The 22103-nt window shown below is 39.9% G+C and overlaps 1 protein-coding gene across 1 annotated transcript in view; it reads right to left on the reverse strand.

Moving 5' to 3' along the window:
- The window catches only part of acss3 (acyl-CoA synthetase short chain family member 3), a 36250-nt gene that overhangs the window by 5846 nt on the left and 8301 nt on the right, over window positions 1-22103 (reverse strand). The window contains exons 6-12 of the mRNA XM_007903782.2: window positions 19237-19317; window positions 19056-19151; window positions 14702-14853; window positions 11736-11839; window positions 1861-1956; window positions 1235-1298; window positions 83-164 (exon numbers count right to left, since the gene is read on the reverse strand). Coding sequence (XP_007901973.2) covers window positions 83-164; window positions 1235-1298; window positions 1861-1956; window positions 11736-11839; window positions 14702-14853; window positions 19056-19151; window positions 19237-19317 — 675 coding nt within the window. The remainder of the gene's footprint in view (window positions 1-82; window positions 165-1234; window positions 1299-1860; window positions 1957-11735; window positions 11840-14701; window positions 14854-19055; window positions 19152-19236; window positions 19318-22103) is intronic.

Raw genomic sequence — 22103 nt, forward strand, 5'->3', positions numbered from 1 at the left:
TGGTGAGTCTGTAAGCATATTGTTGGTGTAGTAAAACCTGAATGTGATAAAAACGTGAATGATGGTCTTGGTGGTTACTTACTGGAAACTTTGTGAAATACAGTTTCTTGAACAATTCATCATTTTCCCAAAGAGTTGCCATTGAACCTGGAGCCAAAGGTAATCTTAAAGGAAACTGGTGTTAAAATATTGACACAAGCTTACAAGACATGATATATCACTGTGAACTTAGATAATGAATACACAGTGGCAATCTTAGCTTTTGTCTACTCAAGATTGAAATGCTTCTTAATCAACAAATGCCTGTTCTTTCTTGACTGACCCATAGAGTCATCAGTAGTCTATAGTTCTTGACCTGTCTTCTGCTATTTTATCAATAATGCTGCCTGGAGCATAGTGGAAGTAGCATGCTGTTGATTTGCTACACTTATGGATCAGCAGAGTCTTGTAGGCATGTGCATCTCTTCCAGAGACTGACACATAAATTATACTATAATGCAAACAAAATTGGAAGTGACAATAAAGGAAGGAATGGTTGAAAAGATATTTTTGTATTATATGGACCAAAAAAGGGCTTTATAAAATCCACAATGAAGGACCTGTAGACACGGAGGCACACTGTGTTTGTGTGTTGGTGCACACTCCACCTGAAATATTCTACTATGAAATTGTTTTTACTGATGAAGCAGTTTGAATTTGTTGCACAAAAAGTACAAAAACATTCCAAGTTTGAATATTCATTTAGAGAAAATGTTTTAGTTTTCTTAAATTGATTTGTACTTTCTACATCTGATCTGGTTAATATTGGTCTCTTCCAAGAAATAGAAGCATTTTATATTAAAGTGCACAATAACCTTCAAATGCAACACACAAAAGCATAGGTCCACAGGCTAACATGAGAGCAAAGTAAACGATTAACAATATTGGTTTTCTACAGTAACTATTTAATATTCCTTATTTCATCCTCGAACCTATACAAGTGTTAGACTAGATAATGGATAAATACTGCCTTAACAGAAATGCTGTCTCTAGATTAATTTAACTGGCTAGAGACTTTGAGGTTGAATTTCTCCCCTTCCCCCACCCCCACCCCCCATAATAAATAAGGTAGAGTTTTAAAAATCTGTAAGATGCTTTGGGGACCATTAGAAAGGATGACATTTTAAAAATCCCTACAGAATTAAATGCTCTATTTTGCTCTAATCTTACAGTATCTAATGTTGCATGTACTCACTTCACTGCAATATTTCCTAGAGTGTTCCGCTTCACTTCCTTCATATCATTGCCCAGAATCACTGCTATAACATGAAACAAAATAAAGCAGATTTGCAGACAGCAAACATTTAGTCAAACAAATTACATATATAAAATGGACGAGTTTCCTATTGTCTCCAGCATTTGGTTTATTGTTGGTTATGGATCGACAAGTAGCATTTTTTAAAAATTTTACTCCTTGGATTATTTTCACAAATCGTACAACTGCTCGTATGGAGGTTGAAGGATTTTTACACTAATAGAAAAGTATTATCAATAAATGAAATTGCTTTCTCAAATTAAACTGCCACAGATCCCTTGACAACATCTACACGTACATAACTTGAACAGCATTTTTGCCATCTAGATTCAAGCTTGTCAGCCTTAAACATTACTGACTTATGTAGAGACAGACATGTTAAAGGGATAGATTTGTACAATGTAAAGAAGCTATGGCAGCATTAAAGGAAAAACAATCTGGATCATTTTTTGCAACTTTGAAGAGACACACTGAGGGCAGTCAAGCAGCAAATGGACAGAGACATACTGTGAGAGCAATCTAACAGCAAATGGAAGAATGGGACAAAAAGCAATACGTTACTGCACCATTGTATCCTGGCAAACATTTCCCAGCTTGCCCTGAGGGGGGGTTTAGAGTGAGTCCCAGGCCTATGCACGTTGCAGTTATTGGAGATCCAGTTTCTGTTGAATGAAACAAAAGTGAATACAACTAGATCCTTCAGATTCATCTATTGATGGAAAGGATTTATTTCATTTGGGCATCAAAAGCTTTTACACTTAACACAATCCCTAGAAAGTGCAAAAGGAGAAACCCCAATGTATCATTAACCCTATTCCTTCTACAGTAATGTACAATTTCCCTTCTTGTGCACTTTACCCAACCTATTTAAGCTCCAGGCAGCAAAGTTCCTCTCCGCCCACCAGAAGTAACTAAACAATATTCTTCAGAAGCTATCTAATTGACAATCTATTATTCACCTGCGAACAGTTGCTTTTGCTTGGTGTCTGCTGCTCAGAGTCCTTCTTACCCTGGTCATGAACAGAAGAATTTCTTTACTTGAATGAGCACATGATCAAGCTCAATAATATTCAATGGTAACATGAAAGAGCAAGAGACTGGGACCAGCAGAAGAGCTAGTAGAACCAAAGAGCCACTGTTATCGTAATGAGCAGACCGTTTTCCTTATATGTTGGAAACTTTCTTTGATTCTAAGGTTGTAAAATATTCAATTATCTTTAGATTTATTTCAAATAACTTTCAATCCAGATTCTAACCAGATATTGAACCAACAGTTAAGTTAATTTACTGCATAGGTTTATAAATATATGTAGGTCAAAGAGAAAAAAAAATTCCTATGGACTGCATGTATGGTGCGACACACTTCAGTTCAAATGGTTTAATTACCAGCAATATTCATATATGGAGCTGTAGCTATCAACCATGCACCTTATTTAAGTGTTTATTCACTCAATTGGAAGACTGCACCCAGTTTGTTATCATATAGTATTTGAATTGCCAAAAAGTTTAATTTCTATGCCTTGCAGTTACAAAGAATAGTTTACCTTTTTAGTTTTCTAATTTATACATTGCCCTTTTCATGTCTATCCACACTGTACATCAGGGGGGAAGGAATGTTCCCATGCTTCTCCCCAACTCTCGTAGTTATAAATCCTACCTTCTGTTTTTGATCTAACAAAAATCATGCAGCCAGGAGTAAAAAACAAAGGCTGCAAACTTTTCTCCTGACACCCAACGTCCAGTGTGTGTCAGCACTTATAACTATTTTAACTGGGTTATACTGATTGGGAAACTTATTTTGAATGAAAAATCAACATTAGGTACAAGCAAAGTGTTTTCTGCATCAGTTTATCGGGCTATACAGTGTGAGCTTATAATGTGATTTTCTTGGCTCGTCTGCAAAGAAAGGTCAATAATTTCTGCTGCTAAGTGGAGCAATCAACTACTAAGTCTTTTTCTCAGCACAATGGTGCTAATGTCCACTTTCTTCTGAACAGCCAGCCTGTCTTATTCTTTGACTTTTATCACACATAATAATCTTTCTGTTTTAACAAAATTGCATACAGAGACATGTGCTGTCCTGCTGATAGTGGAGTGTGTACACCTCCTCCTCTTTGGAATCCACTCGTTCATGGAAAGGGCACATAGGGTTTAAAGGTTCAGTTAACTATTCTTTATCTTTTCTGACTCCATGAAGGTAAAATCCATCATTTTAAATCTATCACCTCACAAAATGAACCATGATACAGACAACCATTATCAGCGGGTTACCAAACCAGCAATGAAGGAAATTGTTTTCAAACGCGTGCAACAAAAATGGCAGGAGAGTACTTTCATTTAAGGGACAATTAAGTTATATTGGCTTCAGTGAAATCCTCGTTTTGATAATCAAACCCACTACTTTAGTTCATTTGTAAGATCTGATCTTAATCCACTTTATCACCACTTGTTACACTATTTTCCCATCACTTATGTGTTTGTTCTTTACCAGCAAATCCAAGATCATCCTTCAATATTGGCTTTAGTACCCCAAGCTGAAGCACCCATAAAAGAAACAAAGAGTTTCTTGAGACTCTTGAAAGAGATATCTAGTTTCTCTTTTGATAAAACTGCTGGTCAAACTCAGTATATATAATGTAATGTGATAAAGTTTTGTAATCACAGTATATAAATAATGCACTGAACTGTTCATAGATTATTTCAGGAACACCCTAAAAGTTTGTTTGAAATTCTAAAAATGGTGCGTATTTGTAACAGAGTGAGCAGCGTAAAGTAATTACTTGACAAGATATTCAGGTTTGATCTTATCTATAACTGTACCAGTTGTCAAATGGAAGAGTCTTGCCCTCTGCTGTTCTCATGTGGGTACTGCATCCACCAGAAAAATACTTGTCATGTTCAGCTAGGATTACTTTTGGGAAAAGCCAAACTATTATACTTTTGGTATAATAGGTCAGTCAATCATAACATTTATCAACTATGCTGTTCATTGCCTTGTTTAATTTCCCCCAGTTCGGGTCCAAAACAGTAGCTGTCCAGCGCCTTGGGACGTCCTCCCGACGTGAAAGGTGCTATACAAATCTAATTTTGTTGTTGTTTAAACTGCAATGTTTGTGACATTAATTTAGTGGAAAACCTGCAGTATGGTTCAGCTTTGGAAGTGAGGAGGTGGTTCAATCGGAACAGTATTTGCAATGTTGAAGTACAAATGCAAACAATGCAAATTGCTTCAGCCTCTGCTGAAAAACGGTCTACCATTTATTGGGAGTCCTGAAGAGGTTTGGGTGGGGGGTGGGGGCATATTTAATATTCACAATAATTTAAAAAATTTAAAAATGTATTGGGTTGGGTTATTTTTGCTGGTTAAACACTTTCACGTTCTGTACTATTCTTGCAAAAGTATTCGTTATAATAATAATCCTTGCATTTGATATATGATGTCTTTGAGATGTCTCAAAGCACTTAACAGAATATACTGTAAAGTGAATTGACTGTATATCTTGTGGGCAAAACATCTTACATCTTCTGTGGCAATTCTTTTAAAATATAAAGATGTGAATATTGCCATGGTTTGAGCTATTTCCAATTCAGTAAAAAATGTTGTAGTGTGAAGAATGGTGGTGACTACTGCGTTTATTCTGGTAGGAGATTTGAGGACAAGCAGGCACAAATTCCAAACATAGCTAGGAGTGTGAAAAGGGGAGTTTTTCATCCAGAGGATTATCTGAATATGCAATGATTTTGGGGGTGAATTTTGGAACAAAGTTGATGAGGAGTATTTAAAAGGGAATTAGATAAGCACTTGTGGAGGAAGGATATTAGCATTTTCAGGGAAAGAGCAGGGAATTGGGATTAGGATAGAGGGCTTTATTGAAAGAGCAAACATCATTAAGCGTAACAGAGCAGGAACTTTAAATGTGAATTCCATAGCACATGAATTACTTCCCCTAACAAGTTGCAGGGAATAGTCTGTTTCCTATCAGAATTGAGCAATAACAACAAAATTATATTTGTATAGCGCCTTTCACGTTGGGAGGATGGAGGTTGGGGTGGGGAAGGGTGGAGGGCAGGGGGGAAGCAGGGAGATCGAAAGTACGGTTGAAGAGGAGGGTCTTGAGGTGGAGAAGGAGGGGGCGAGCTGGAGGGACTGTGGGATAGAGTTCCAGAGGGTGGGGGCAGAGTGCCGGAAGGCCCGCCCGCCAATAGTGAGGCTAGCAAGGCGGGGAATGTGAAGCAGGCCGGAGCCCGCTGAGTGGAGGGAACGAACAGGATGGTACGGGGTTAGGAGATCGGAGAGGTAGGGTGGAGCAAGACCGTGGAGGACTTTGAAGGTGAGGGCCAGGATCTTGAACTGTATCCTCTGTGTGATGGAAAGCCAGTGGAGTTGGGCAAGGATGGGGGTGACAGAGTCGCGGAGCCTAGTGCGGGAGAGAACACGGGCTGCAGAGCAATGATAGTTGTGTGTGGTATTGTATCGCATTCAAGTTTTACAGTACTTGGAAACTGTAGAAGGTTGTTAATTACAGAAAGTGTTGCATTACCGCTAGTTGTAAACGTACCGCAAGAAACAATTACAAATTTACATAGCACCTTCCACATTCAGGGGGATGTTCCAAGGTGACTGACAGTCTTGGCTTGGCACCCAAGCTGGGAGCTGAGTGTGATGGGGAGGGCAAAGATGACCAAAGGTACGATCAAAGATGTAGGTCTTGAAACGGACTTTGAAAGTGTTGTGGGAGGGAACGAGTTGGAAGGATTTCAGGATGGAGTAGGCACAGATAGGCTGAGAATGTGCTAAAAGTCCTTTATTATTGCATAGTTAACCAGTCCGTGAATTTAAAAAAATATAGAAATAATAATTAAAAATCCTTGCATTTGACATTGCACCTTATCACAACTTTGAGAAATCTCAAAGCGCTTCACAGAATTTACTGTAAAGTGAATTAACTGTATATTTTGTGGGCAGATATAACCTTAAGTTCAGTGGAGATGCCATCCGTGTCCAGTCCTAACCTTCAATCCATTAACCAAATATTCATCGGAATCCTCTCTAAATGTATAATTGACAATACATGATCTATGAGGTTCAAAAATGCCTCAGACATGTTATTCAATGCATGGAAGCCTGAGAGTATGTAAATGCTGACATTCCCAAAGTATATGAGGTAACATGTGGTTATCTCATCTTTGACTTTCACTAACACACAAACTGAAGAAGCTTAACTAAATTATTCTGTTCCTGTCACTGAATATCTTTGAGGTAACAGTCATTTGCTTTATTGCGTCATATGGAATTTTGCACTTGCTGAGGTGATAACCTGTTAGTATCCGGGCTTTACATTGCGGGGAAGGTGAATGTTTATGATGGGGAAGGAAGGGCACAAGGGGCATCAACAGAACAACAATTTTCATTTATATAGTGCCCTCCACACAGGGTAGCGTTCCAAAGCATTTATCTGAAGAAACAAAGCTGCTTAAAAACTTGTAGTCACTTGTAAATTGTCATTTAGTAAAATCCCGATTAGTTCATATTTAATTTTCACTTCCCCAAACCAACGTTTTAGAAGACTCTGCCAGTGAACAGCTTGGTTCACTTAGATAATATGAAATCCACAGCATGGATGTCTGAATTTTAACAGTACCAGCTTTCATCTTCAAATAGACTGAAAAAGAGTGTTACAGGAAGATATGGCTGGTGCCAGCTGGTCTCTTAACTCAGCGAGGGAGAGTGGAGTTTGAGGAAAAAATCCTGGCTGCAGCGTTGTGGTGTTGACTGATTTCTTTATTCACTGGGGTTTCTCATTGCGCTCTGCTGAGATCCACCTCTGGAGTAGAGTTCCTACAGGTCAGCATGACACAGTTCCAGTTACTGGCAGAAGCTGTTATCTGCGACTCGAAGTTGCTATTTGTGAATACTTGGACAGTGCTTGACAGTGGCGGAGTCTGACCCCGAGCCAGAGGGAGGGGGGAGGTGACCGTAAGCACAATCAAAAAGGAAGGTCTTTAGGCAGGATTTGAAGGGGGCAAGGGAGGGGGGAAGGGAGGGATTGAGGAAGGGAGTTCCTGAGTTTCGGGGCCTAGTTGCTGAAAGCACGGCCACTAATGGTGGAGTGGAGGGGACGAGGGATAAACAAGAGGCCCGAGCCGGGCGAGTGGAAGCAGTGGGTGGTGGAGTAGGGGCTAAGCGGATCGGATAGGTAGAGAGGTCCCAGGGTATGAAGGCATTTGAAAACGAGTGAGAGGATCTTGAAATTAATTGGTTATTGGGATCCAGTGGAGCATAGCAAGAACTGGTGTGATGGGGGTGCGGAGTTCTGTGCGGGTGAGTATCCGGACGACGGAGTTTTAAATTAATTGAATTTTGCGCATGCTGGAGCTGGGCATTGGAATAATCCAGCCAGAAAGTGGCAAAGGTGTGGACGAGGGTTTTGGCTGCGTTGGTTGTGAGTTACGGACGGAGGTGGGCATTGTGACGAAGGTGGAAAAAAGCGGTCCTGGTCAGGGAAAGGATGGATGTGGGTTGAAAAGGAAAGCTGGAAATCGAACCTGACGCCTAAATTGTGCACGGGTTTGGTGAGTCTGAGGGAGAGCCCGGGAGGTTGAGGAGTTCAGACCCACAGAAGAGAAGATGTTGACGGGAGCCAAAGATTATGGCTTCCATCTTGCCGGCATTCAGCTTCAGGAAATTTGCGCTCATCCAGGCCTTGATGTCCATCAAACAAGTTTAAAGTCCTGACATGGCGCTTGATCCCACAATATTCTGACTCGGGTGAGAGTACTATCAACTTAGCCAGGCTGTCAACTAACCATTGACATAATATGAGTTTACAGCGAAGTTGATCCCAATAGCACTATCTGCTTTGAAAACTCAAAAGTGTTTCACTTGTACCTGGAAAAGCTTGCGATGCTGTTCTGTTTTGGTACATGTATGTTTCAGCTAATTTCATAGAGAGTATAATATGTTTTGACAATGGATACAATGACGTCACTGTGTCAATGTACTTTGTCATTCGGGTCATTTTTCCAGCTCCACAATGACATCCCTTTAAAATTCTGACCCTATGAATTGGGATGACAAAGCTGCCTACCCTACCATTTATTGTTGAGATAATCTCACTCAGAGAGTAGGCACAAACAGACAGATGGCTGTGGGAAATGGCAAGGTCACACATGTACAATCTCTGAGGCTCAGGGACAGGCAGTGCAGAGGGAACCAGGACCACTCCCCCCACACAGACACACCTTTTTTTGTTCAATATAAAATTTACTCCTCCCTATCAACAAAATATTAAAATGTTTTTTCTGCCCTATTTGTCAATGGCAAATTTTGTTTCATAAATGCGTTAGGAATAATTTTCTATGGTTTAAACCACGGTGCCGCAATAATTCATTTCGAGTTCTAAAAACGAATTAAAATGAGTGATTTATCAAATTCTGCATTAACAATTTAAGATGAAGAAATTATATCTGTAGAACCCACATTTATATTGGATTGCCATTTTAAATTAAACACAATTACCAGGCTGCCATTTACGTGACATCACTGTCATTTCAAGAGTTTTCAATGGATATCTTCTTATTTTGGAAACGCAGTAATTGTACTTTCATGTTAACGAAGTGCACACATCAAAAAGTAATCCCTTTGCAAGGCTCCAGGAAATGTCGCAAAGGATTATCTCAACAGACTGAATTCAAAAGCTTAACCCAGAGCCTCCAACCTGACCAAGCCATCAGCTAAATAAACAGCCTTGCACTATTAAGTGGCGCCGAGGACTCTGGATTGGAAAGAACAGGTGTTGCCAGGCAACAGACATGACGTCGGCAATCCTGTCATTTTTTTCCAGGGTTCATGCAAAGCTGCCGCACGGATTAACCGCCTGCGTTGTTGGCTCTATGACAATCTCACACAAGACTCTCCCCCCCTCACCCCCCCCCCCCCCACCTCCGACCTACCCCCGTACCACAAATGAAAAGGACATGCTAAAAAAAGAATTGCACAGCAAGATAATCCCATCAGTTCGAAGCAATTTGTCAATTTAATTCTGACATCGGCAGTGAAAGGATTTTCCAAAATAACTATTTCAGGCATAAGATCACGAGCAGAGAGATGGCATGAAGCTGACTGAATAATAAACAATCAAGATTTAATCGACAGAGTAGAATTTTAAAAGGAGCAGAAAAGCCCATCTGATGTTAAGCTTGTGGGAAACGACATTTCAAAATTCTATCATCTCAAAAGCATGAAAACATTAATGACCAAACAATGAGCTGTGACTATTCTCTCCTGCCAGGAAGTGAAGATCAGGTTAATTGTTGTTAATTATTGTCCAAAATAGCATTGTCTGAATCACAGTCATTCATGTGGTGCAATCGCTTTGTCGTTTGCAATATTTAAATACTGTATTTTAATTCACTGTCATAGTGTTTACTGTACCAATTACAAGTAGCTCCTGTTTATTTAGCAAGAAAATATCTGAATGTGACTCTGCAATGGCATTCCTACATTTCTTAAAAATTCTACATGTGATGAACTATCAAATCTTGTTTGACATAAAGAGGTGAACATTGGTAGACTCTGTACAGTAGTTTGAAACATCTGATAAATGTGTCATTAAGGTACATTTCAAGTTTCAATATTCCAGTGCCTTGTAGTTTGTCCGCATTACTCTGTACATTAGAGGCCCATTTTAATGACTATGGAATAAAATTAATTTAATTCACTAGAAACTAAGTTATTTTCCAGAGTTCAACAGAAATTCCACCCAGAAACTAATCGATTTGGAAAAGTCATCAATTAGGATGTTAACCTTGGTGCTTACAGTTCTCCACAGAACTGCACAGAAAACAGAGATTAGCTTGTTTTCCCAGAGGAAAGACATGATTCGTACAAGGAAGCACATTATTTAGAAAATAACCCCTCCCAGACTAATGGTCTCTTCTATTTATTTAAAATTCAGCCTGGTAATTTCTCTAAAAGAAAAAGTATTTTAACTGCTAGCTATGTAACATGATATTACTGCACATGAGTCATGACCTCTTGTTGTGTGGAAAATAGATGCCTGGAGTAAGCAGCTACTGATTTGGGAAACACAGCTGCCAGCTCACTTTTTTCTCCCCCCCCCCCGTCTTCTCTCTGTCTTTACAGAGCACATTTACAGTACAGAGGTCTAACATTGTAAATGGACAGTTTTTTAAGTGAAGCACATCAATCAAGCTGGTTGTGCAGCAGAATGAGATGGTAAAAGTGATAACAATAATTGCTGTGCTCCCTGAGACTGCACCAGGAACACTCTGGGCATTGCAATCATTTCTGTGCCATTAAACTCAGCCTCAGATGAGCAAGCTCTATAAACTAACGTCCACTGGAGACTTCAAAGAAACAACTCTCATTGGCCAACTCTCTACTAGATTTAAATTCCCAAATGTCCTTTGTTAAAATTGGTTAATCTTTAGTGGTTTTCCTGTTCATTGTACCTTGACGTACATTCAGTCAGTACTTCACGTTGCCAACAACTTCTATGTCTACCAGCTTTTGCGTTTTTCACGTGACGTTTTCAAATGAACCCATTTGTAAATCTGTCCAAAATATCAATTCTTTCTTTAACCATGTGTAATCTAGCTCATTTGGTCAATAAAGTTTAGGATAGGAACTTTTTCTGACTTCTGATGCACACATAAAACCAAGTATAACCACCCATTTTGACCACAGAGACTGCCAACCAATGAGTCTGGTCACCAGCTCAGATAATGTACCAGACAGTAAGCAAGAAGAGGGATGTGTTGTGGTTAGATTTGTACACACAGTGTTTTGGTTTAAAGCCAAAGTAGAGACTGGTGAAGTGTTTGGTAAAATATTGGTTAGTCAAAAGATTTGACATTTTTGTTATTTTAATTACTAATTGATAAGAAACATAATTCACAAGAAAAACATAACATTTTAGAATTTGCTAATTTTTTATATTCATGACATTAACATCACTTAACATTTTGTGATAATTTTGTAATCTGATATTAAATATGGGTTTGAAATTTTGAAAGAAAATTTATTTCTTTTTTAAAAATATTTAAAATAAGATTTAGTTACAATTCAAATCAATCCTAGCCTAGTTTAATGCTCCCTCTAGTCTCAGGTCATCTTGCATTTTGAGGAATAGCCCCAGACTTTGAATATGAAATATTTTACAATGGTTAATATGTAACACACAAAAGATTATGGAATAGCATAATAGACTGTCAAGTAAATCAGGAAATGTAGTAAGATATCTTCACACAACTTGCAACATCACTCGCCTTTATGCTTTCTAACACCTCAATGGATTAGAATTGTTATGTTTTGAAGATAATTTTCAAGAATTTTCATTCACAACAAATTATATATATTTAAATCAGAGTTTCAATGTCAAACTTTCCATTGATTATTCAGAGCTGCACATCGACTTACCAGTCTGCCACCAGTGGTCTAAGACAGGAGCTCTGAAGCTTTCCTTGGCCCATTGCAAGGTGTCCACATCGCAGTGTTCTCCCCCAACAAACAAAGCTCTAAACCTGAACCAAAATGATGTTAACAGTAAGGAGCAGTAGCACTCAGACCTTTTAATGCAACAGATTAACGGAAACTCTGCTAAATTGTGTTAGTAAGAACCACATTAAAAACTGTGCTATGGAACTTTTAGGAGACCATTTGTAAGTGGAGCCTGAAGTGATCCCCATACTGTCTGCAAATTCCAGCAGAGCAATGGGAAACAACGTGCTGATGGAACCATTTTCAAAAACCTTGTTTTTTTCCCCAGGCATGGTTCCAGCACAAATCTGTCTCAAATCAGATTCCTGACCTCAATTTATATTCGTATTTTCAGCGTAATTGGCACAAAAACACATTCTAAACCACACAGCAAAATAGAACATTTTAAAAAGCTGCAAGAAATTGATCTGCTCCGAGATGCAGCCCCTCTTGCCTGACCCTATTTCCATAACAACTCTTTGTACAAGGACAAATCTAACATAAATCACTGCCTAAGGGAGACTTTTATTCCATCAAATGCTTCCACTCTAGTCATTATACTCTCAGTGATCTGTCCATATGAATCATTGTACACAATTTATTAACGACAATGCATGTATCTTAATTCAGGCATTTCAGAAATGGAAAGAGTGCAATAACTCACAAGTGCCCCAAGGGAGATATTCAAATTCAATCCTGACTGAATAAAGATTAACATTTTGTTACTGAAAATGTTTTTCCCATTTCATACAGATTTAATCAAAAGTAATTAGCGTTTTCATTGTCTAAGCAGAAATAAATGAGTGTTGTGAAAGTCCTGTCGCTCCACTAGAGTCAAACCATCACATCACATAGTTAAAGTACTTCTGTAGGTGCTGGTCTATTGAACTGGCCTCTTTCCATATAAATCAAATGGTGTCAATGAACTCAAGAATTCAACCAAAGTTGGCCTGCTCTATGTCCCCCGCTCTATTTGTCTCACAATCTGATGGGCAGGCTTTCACAAGATCACAAGATTAGTCTGGATGAAGAAAGCTTTTCACCCCATCTGATCTCATACCTTCAGAACACAAACCCTACTGTTTTCCGCCCACCCATCAGTGCATTAGGTTTAGTCATCCTGAAACTCCATCAAGGAAAACCATCCAACTTACTCATTCCCTCCCTATGTTCAAGGTCCATTTCACTATGTATCTCTTTGGACCTGGCTTTCAGTCATCTTTCCCCTACTTGGTGACCATCCAGCAGTGTTAAGTGCTTTTTGGTGTCCTTCTGACATGAATGGTGCTATGTAAAGGTAGACTGTACTGTAAGAAATCTTACTCAGTAATATTCAATCTACATTCTTACTGTTTAATTAATTCACCCTTCTATTTACATTCATGAAAAGGGAAGTTAAGTAAACTAGTGTCTCTTTTTCAAATTGAGACAAAGTTAGTGTCAATTCCAAAGTCATGTCAGCTGGGTGCAAGTTGAGTGGTACAAGTCACAAACATCTTGTACAGCCCTGTAGCGTAGTGGTTAGAGCACTTGCCTCGCAAGCAAGGGGACCTGGGTTTGATTTCTGGGTGGTGCAAGACTTTAGGCAAGTTTCCTTATTCCACACGGCTCTGTTTACTTAGCAGTAAGTAGAAACCCAGTTGTTTGTCGATTGGCGGATCATTTTCCAGGGGTAATAAACCCTCCCCCTAAAAATGCGGTCACTTAATACATCACAGTTTGTGAGGCACTGCTGTGCGCAATCTGATTCCGCATTTCGCCCACAAAATATCACCTCACTTCATGTTTGCTAAATGGCGCTGGGGTATTCAACAGTAACAACTTGCATTTATACAGCGCCCTTCACGCGGGGTAGCATCCTGGAGTGCTTCACAATGGCAGAGTCTGACAATGAGCCCAGGGGAGAGGAGGTGACCATAAGCACGATCAAAAAGGAGGGCTTTTAGGCTAGATTTGAAGATGGGGAGGGAGGGGGCAAGCAGAGGGATTGAGGGAGAGATTTCCAAAGTTTTGGGACATAGTGGCTGAAGGCACGGCCACCGATGGTTGAATGGAGGGCACTAGGGACAAATAGAATGCCGGAGCCAGCCGAGTGAAAGCAATGGGTGGAGGAGTGGGGGCTAAGCAGGTCAGATAGGTAGGAAGGTGCGAGGGATTCGTACTGTGCCAATCATTAATAAAACAATTACTGCTATACCAAGTGACATAAGAGTTCAAAATGTGACCATGGTTTGCAAACAAAGGACAATTGTGCGTAATTTCCTAATAAAGAAACTAAGTCTGTGAAGCCAAGTTGTGAGAACACATGTGAAATAGAAAGTATGGGGACTCCAATTCAGCACCAGCCATGTGGCTAATTAATATTGTAATATAATGAAAGTCCAAAATTAAGAGCAAGAGTTTTACATGACCCTGACACCTCAGTGATGAAATGTTTAAGATCACCACGAGGAGAAGAAAAAGCAGAAAATACAGTGAACAAGAAATATCAAGGTACATTGGTTACACTGTAAACTGCACATGTCTATCCAGAATCATATTTCCAATGTGATAAGAGTTTGAGAAGAATGGCAGGAAGGAACACACTGTGATTAAAACCTAGAAATTTTGAATCAGTAAACTTGGAGAGAAATCTTACTATAATATGAGTGTTCAAATAACAACTTATATACCATATAAACCTTATGAAGGAATATTAAAGGATATGGAAAGCAAGGAGGAGAATGGGATTAGATTAGGCGATTTGTGTAGAAAAACAGCAGTGCCAGCTTAATGGACCAAATACCTCCTTTCACTGCTGTCACATTCTATGAAAAATATCCCACTACACAGTAAGAATAGATGACAGAATGAGGTTTTGCTTTTTTAAAAAAAAACTGAACAGTAAAGACAATTGGGGAATTTACCTTGGGAAATTGTAGTGCCTTCCCAGCAATGCCTCATGTTCCTGGTGATGAATCGCTCTCAGCGCAGTTGGCGATGTAAACATAGCCGCTATGCCATACTCTGACAACAAGCGAAAGAACGCCCCTGAATCTGGAGTGCCAACTGGTTTCCCCTGCAATAGTCAATGAGTACAGATAAATATGCATCCACATTTGATTAGATATCGTCTTCAAACATTGGCATTTTTAAAAATGCTCAAAGAAAGTTGTTGGAGCTAAGGATTAGTAAAAACAAATGCTATCGACTGTGTGGATACAGAAAAATAGTGACTTGATGTAGACATTAATAATAATAATAATAATAATAATACTTGCATTTGATATAGCGCTTTTCACGTCGGGAGGACGTCCCAAAGCGCTTCACAGAACACACTGTAAAGTGAATTGACTGTATATTTGTGGGCGAACGCGGCAGCCAATTGCGCACAGCAATGTCCCACAAACAGTCGTGGATTGAAAATGACCAATTTATTATTGTTTTGTTTTTTGGAGGGATTATTATTAGGCGTGTGGAGTAAGGAAACTTGCCCAAGGTTTCGCCCTCTGCCTGGAATTGAACTCAGGTCTCTCGCTTACAAAGCAAGTGCTCTAACCATTGAGCTACAGGACTCCGATTATTGCACATCCATTACTGTTACTTTCATAGTAGAAAATATATATTTTTACATATGTGATAATGACTAGTTAGCTCTACAATATACTCATTAAACAATGCATATCTCACAAAAGATTATCTGAATAAGGAGGTATAAACTACAGACATGTATGCAAATAAGGATTAAAAAGATGCAATACAATCGCAGGGTTCAGATGACTTGTCTAACTCCCTCAGCTGTGGTTCCCATTTAGCAGCTTCTCCATTGAAAACTCATTGAAATTTCAAAAGCATCATTAAATGAGATTAAGTAACTCCAACTTGTAAATATATTTGGCCTGAGAATTCTTATGCTATTGAGGAAGGGTTGTTCACAGAGCTGAACTAATACTCATCAGAAAGCAACGATTGAAGGGGGCATGTATAATCCAGGTCTGAAAAAACAACAGGACAAATGGATATTGCTAGTGTCAGCAAGTTATTTGACTAGAAATAGGAAAGCTGAATTTGATGGCACAGTGTTAAACCTATAAAGTCTTAATTAGGACTAAGGATCCCATGATTTCCCTTGCTCTCCCCCTCTACACACACTGTGAGTCTGATTCACAAGGGCAGATGATGCTTATTTAAACATTCATATATCACAGTAAGATTTCTTTCAAAGTTTATTGATTCAAAATAAAATGGATTTGGAGAATATAGCGATAGACATGGATCTAGGTGAACAAATGCTTGTTGGGGCACAATAATGTTTGTGCTGTTGGAGCAGAATGGGGGGGAAGAGGGAAACCAGACCTGGATACTGGAGATGTTGGTGAACTAATACTAGAGGTTTTGATCTGTGGCCTTTTGAGAATCAGAAAGCATTAAACAAAATGCAATCTCTGTAAAAGGTCCTTACTGGTTTCTAAAACCACCAAACTTAGATTTAATATTTGACATTACATCTACAACTCTCAGTAAGCTATCAGAAGCTTGGGTGGACACTTTCTGAACACTAATGCAATATGTTTTAACTTCACAGCTATTCGAATACCTGACAAAGCATAATTAAATTTTTTAGGCTATGAGCTTCTTTCAGAAAGATTACACTTGATTTATACCAGTGTCTGCACACCATGAAACCACACAGAATAGATCTTCTATGGTAATCATCCATGTGAATGCAGACAGGAGCAATTTTGTAAAGCACTGATCCAATTTCTCTGGAGAACTTCAGTTATTGAATGCTGTCAAACACAGGTCACAGCAAAGACATTTTACCATCAACAGTATTTATCTGTCTACTCCTGGAGACTCAGTCCGTTGGGTTTGATTCCTATAAAATAATTTGCGCAGTTCATGTCAAAATATGAGACCTACAATTTTCCCATTACTGATGACTGCAATTAAACAGGTTGTTCTAATACAACAACATTACATTTATATAGTGCCTTTCACGTCGGGAGGACGTCCCAAGGCGCTGGACAGACAGAGTTTTAGACCCGAGCTGAGGTTCGGGGTGGGGGAGGGCAGAGAGGAAAGCAGGGAGATCGAAAGCACGATCGAAGAGGAGGGTCTTGAGATGGGTCTTGAAGGAAGCAAGGGAGGGGGTGAGGCAGAGGGACTGTGGGATGGAGTTCCAAGGCTGAGGCCAGAGTGGTAGAAGGCCTGCCCGGCAAAGGTAGGGCGGGCGAGGCGGGGGACATGAAACAGGACGGAGCCTGCTGAGCGGAGGGAATGGGCAGGATGGTAGGGGGTTGGAGGTCACAGAGGTAGCGGGTAGCAAGACAAAGGAGGGCTTGAAGGTGAGGACCAGGATCTTGAACTGTATCCTCTGTGTGATGGGAAGCCAATGGATTTGGTCGAGGACAGGGGTGATAGGGTCAAGGAGCCTGGTGTGGGAGAGGACACGGGCTGCAGAGTTCTGGATGATCTGCAGCCTATGGAGAGAGGAGTTGAGGAGGCCGACAAACAAGGAGTTTGCATAGTCAAGCCTCGATGTAATGAATGCGTGTATGAGAATTTCAGCGGCCTGTGGTATGTGACAGTGGCGGAGCCGGGCGATGCTGCGGAGGTGAGAGAAGGCAGAGCGGGTCATGGCATGGATGTGGGGTAGAAAGGATGGTTGAGGGTCAAACAAGATGCCAAGGTTCCTGACTGGCTTAGTAAGGTGGAGTGTACATCTGTGGATGGTGACGCTGGGATTGAACTTGACCTCCAAGATGGTCTTGTCCTGTAGCTCAGTGGTTAGAGCACTCGCTTTGCAAGCGAGAGACCTGAGTTCAATTCCAGACAGGACGAAACCTTGGGCAAGTTTCCTTACTCCACACGCCTAATAATAATCCCTCCAAAAAACAAAAACAATAATTAAATTGGTCATTTTCAATCTATGACTGTTTGTGGGACATTGCTGTGCGCAATTGGCTGCCGTGTTCGCCCACAAACATACAGTCAACTCACTTTACAGTATATTCTGTGAAGCGCTTTGGGACGTCCTCCCGACGTGAAAAGCGCTATAAAATGCAAGGATTATTATTATTATTATTATAGAATGACGATTTGGCGGAGGCAAGGGGGGAGCAGTAAGATTTGATAAGGTCCAGACAGATCTGATGATGGACCATTAAGTTCGATTTAAGCCAGGTGTATTCAGTGGCATGCATCTGTGCTTTAAGGGAGCAGAGGTGGCTGGTGTACCATGTTGATTTACATGAGTAGGAGACGGTTCGGGAAGTGAGCGGAGCAAGGGACACGTGAGTGGAGGAGAAGGAGCTGTGGAGAAGAGTGACCGAGAAAGGGAGAGACAAACATTGTATTTCAAAGAAATTCAAATTTGTTTATTCACTAAAATCAAGTAATAATCCTTGCATTTGATATAGCACCTTATCACGTCGTTGAGACGACTCAAAGTGCTTCACAGAATATACTGTAAAGTAAATTAACTGTATATTTTATGGGTGAAACATGGCAGCCAATTGCGCACTGCAGTGTCCCACAAACAGTCGTGCATTGAGTTACTAAATTATTATTCACATTTGTGAACTGATGATTACTTTTCATAAAGCAAAGATGCTTTAAAAAATGTTTGGGGTGGTGGGGGGGCACATCAGCCACAATGGTGTGTTACACACCGACAACCCATTACCATGCTCAAGAGAATTCAAATCAGACAGAGTTTCACACATGTATGCCACCTACATGTGGGATTTTCCCTTTGTCTAGAATAGATTGTGCATTCTCTCCACAGAGGGAATCTGCCTTGGTAACCCCAGAATGTGCTTGTGGTGCTGCTGGATTTCAACCACTTCAAACCGCACAGCTTGCCAATAAGTCTGGGAAATTTCCTGCTGCTTTTCCAGCTAGGATCATTCGGGGTCAGGAACTGGACTACCACAGAAGAATGACTCGATCCCGACATTCCTTAGCTCCCTGTTCACCACCCACCCCTCCTGTCTCCCATTGAAGATAATCCCTCCTCTTAAAGAAACATGGATCATGTTGAGAAACCAGTCTGCTTCGAACAAACTCATTCTCTAGTCCCTAGGGTACAAAGTCAGTAATTTGCATTCATTTCTTGAAAAGCTGAACAGACTAGAAAACAGCACAGCACAAATTAAAGAAAGCTATATGAGGATGGTTATGCATACAACCCATGCATTGAAATGATCTGGGATGAAGGCCTGATTCCCTGTTACATGTGCAGTGGAAAATTTTACAATTAAATACCCATTTACTGACCTCATACAAGACGGTTGTATTGCCGTGAAGGAGTGGCGCATAACAAATGTAAGAATGTCCGACCACCCAGCCAAGATCAGAAGCTGTCAACCAGACCTGGGAAAAAAAAAGGAACCTTTAAATAAATTATTTTTAAAGGGGTGTAAATTAAAAATCTCAAGTACTTAAATAGAAACGTTACCTCCCCTGGCTTGACCCCGTACACGTTTGACATGGTCCAATTCAGAACTACTGCGTGCCCACCAGATGGCCGCACAATTCCCTGAAAAGAGATTAGCAATTAACTTCATTGGAGAGGCTGCCGTGTTCAACCTATAAAATACACTGTCACTACAGTTTACAGTAAATCCTGTGAAGCACTTTGAGACATTCTCTTGACGTGAAAGGCACTATATCAAATGTAAGGATTATTATTATTTCAGAAAATTTCTAAGTTGTTATTCAAATATATGATTAACGACACTGAATTGACAATCATTTACTCATATCCCAAAAACTACATCTTCAAATTGCAGGATGATTTTAAAGTGCCGTTTAATAGCTGGTTAACAACAAAAAAGCATCTGAAATAATTATGATTTGAATTTTAAATCCCTTTCAGAACAGCACAGCTGCAACCTGACAACTTGCTTTCTCCTTTAGCTTTGCCATAGAATGATGGTGGCTGCAAACAACAATGTTCTTAATTTCCTACACAAATCTTTTACTCTCCATTGGCATGCAATCTAGTCTCATTCAGGATCATCCAACCTACAGGCAAGTGGAGAACTGGTAGGACTTAAGTGTGTCTCACACAACTCATGTAGAGGAAAAACAACCAAATTAAAAAAAGAAACTTGCATTTGATATATATATATATGATATATATGTCATGTTGGGAGGACATCTCAAAGTGCTTCACAGGATTTCCTGTAAAGTGTAGTGACTGTGTATTTTTTTGATGAACCTGAGAGCAAATCTGCCCAGGGTAATTTGTTGTTACCAGCCATGAAGTGAATGCCCGATTTTATTTGTGGAGTCCTGTAGCTCAGTGGTTAGAGCACTCGCTTTGCAAGCGAGAGACCTGAGTTCAATTCCAGGCAGGGCGAAACCTTGGGCAAGTTTTCTTACTCCACACACCTAATAATAATCCCTCAAAAACCCAAAACAATAATAAATTGGACATTTTCAATCTACGACTGTTTGTGGGACATTGCTGTGCGCAATTGGCTGCCGCGTTAGCCCACAAATATACAGTCAATTCACTTTACAGTGTGTTCTGTGAAGCGCTTTGGGACGTCCTCCCGACGTGAAAAGTGCTATATCAAATGCAAGGATTATTATTATTATTATTATTATTTGGGGATGTTGGCCAGGACAGTGGGAGAAACTCCTTTCTCTTTTTGAATAGTACCATGGGATTTTTCACAGGCAAACAGGACATCAGTTTAACATCTTATCTAAAGGACTCCAACAATGCGCTGTATGGTGGTGTCTACCTAGATTAAGTGAGTCCAAAGTCTCAACATGGGCCTTGAACCCACAATCTTGTAACTCAGTGGCAATGTGCAGCAACACAATCTAAGTCAGGTTGACACCTGCATTTATATGGTGGCTTTCATGAAAGGGAAATATCTAGAAGTGCTTTAAAGAATAATAATGATAAGGCAATGAGGAGAATATTATACAGTAAAACATGCAAAGGTCTTATCATTATAGATGTTTTATAGCCTTTGTATTCCTTTTCTTTTATTGTAAGGAATGTGGATTCGCCAAATGTCTGTGTGCTGGTTGTACATATACTGTAAATAGGACCATCAGTAAGCAGGAGCTGCTATTTCACTGAATTTGGGACTTTCTCATTGACTACAAACACGCAGTGCTGAGGAAAAACAAAATGCCTTGAGGACTGAAGTCCTGCCACTTATATATTTATAGAAATTACATCAACCATAGTAACGCTAACAAATGTGAACAAGTCACTGACTTAAAAACTCATCTTAGCTGAAATATATAACTGAAAAATGCTGCACTCAGTTTAGAAAAACATGGGTGAGGGGGGTTGGGGGGGCTCAGATTTCTTTAGCACCCAGTGCTGAAGTGCATATTATTAAGCAGGAATCCCTTCCCCACCCACCTCACAATAACTTGTGCTTTGTGCTACTCAGATCTGAGCTAAACATTTTTGTTCAGTGCCAGAGAGGAACAACAGCATATTTTTTTTTTAAAAAAGGCTGTGAAACGTTGCCAGGAATGTCCCACTTTTATTTACAGGCCTTGAGTTTGCATGCTAGTCTTTGTTCTCACAGAATTAATTGAAGGCAGACATCTATTTGGGAGAACTGGCCTCTATGTTTGTGGGACACTGCTCTGCGCAACTGGCTGCTGTGTTTCGTCCACAAAATATACAGTCAATTCACTTTACAGTATGTCCTGAGACACTGCAACGTTTGTAAGGATTATTGTTATAATCATGAGGATGAGTGAGGGGAAAATACTACAGCCGATAATTGAAGGCACAGATATTGTGGGAGTGCTGTGAAAGGTGGCTCTGCTTTTATTCATTGGGTGATGGTATGTTTGAATCTATTCATGAATAAAACTCTTCTTTGAGTTCTTAAGTCACTTCACTGGTTGAGATACGTGGCCACAAGTACCACCATCTTTCACAGGTAAAAAGATGCTCTGCCAAAAACACTTTCCCAAGGTGGTCTTGGCAGCTTGACTCCAGCACTATATGTCTTGGGAATCATTCTGAACCAGCTAAATGTGCACATAATTTGGTATTACTGGAAATGTTCAGCTTCAATGTATGAAAAAGATAAACCTGACAGGCAGTAGCCATGAATATTAAATTCTTTCATCAATAGAATGTATTTAATTTTGGTTTTAATCCTCTTCCTTTTCTCCTCACCAGCTCATACTGGTTTATGATCACTCATGTGGTCCTCTACACAAGTACCCAGAAATGAGGATACAGACAAAAATCCTATTGTTGTCGTCCATTGTTGTGAAGAGCATTGATGATGTAAACCGCAGTTTCTGAAATAAACCAACATTTCTTTGAAA

The sequence above is a fragment of the Callorhinchus milii genome, unplaced genomic scaffold (genome assembly GCF_018977255.1).
Source record: "Callorhinchus milii isolate IMCB2004 unplaced genomic scaffold, IMCB_Cmil_1.0 Scaffold5, whole genome shotgun sequence".
Taxonomy (NCBI): domain Eukaryota; kingdom Metazoa; phylum Chordata; class Chondrichthyes; order Chimaeriformes; family Callorhinchidae; genus Callorhinchus; species Callorhinchus milii.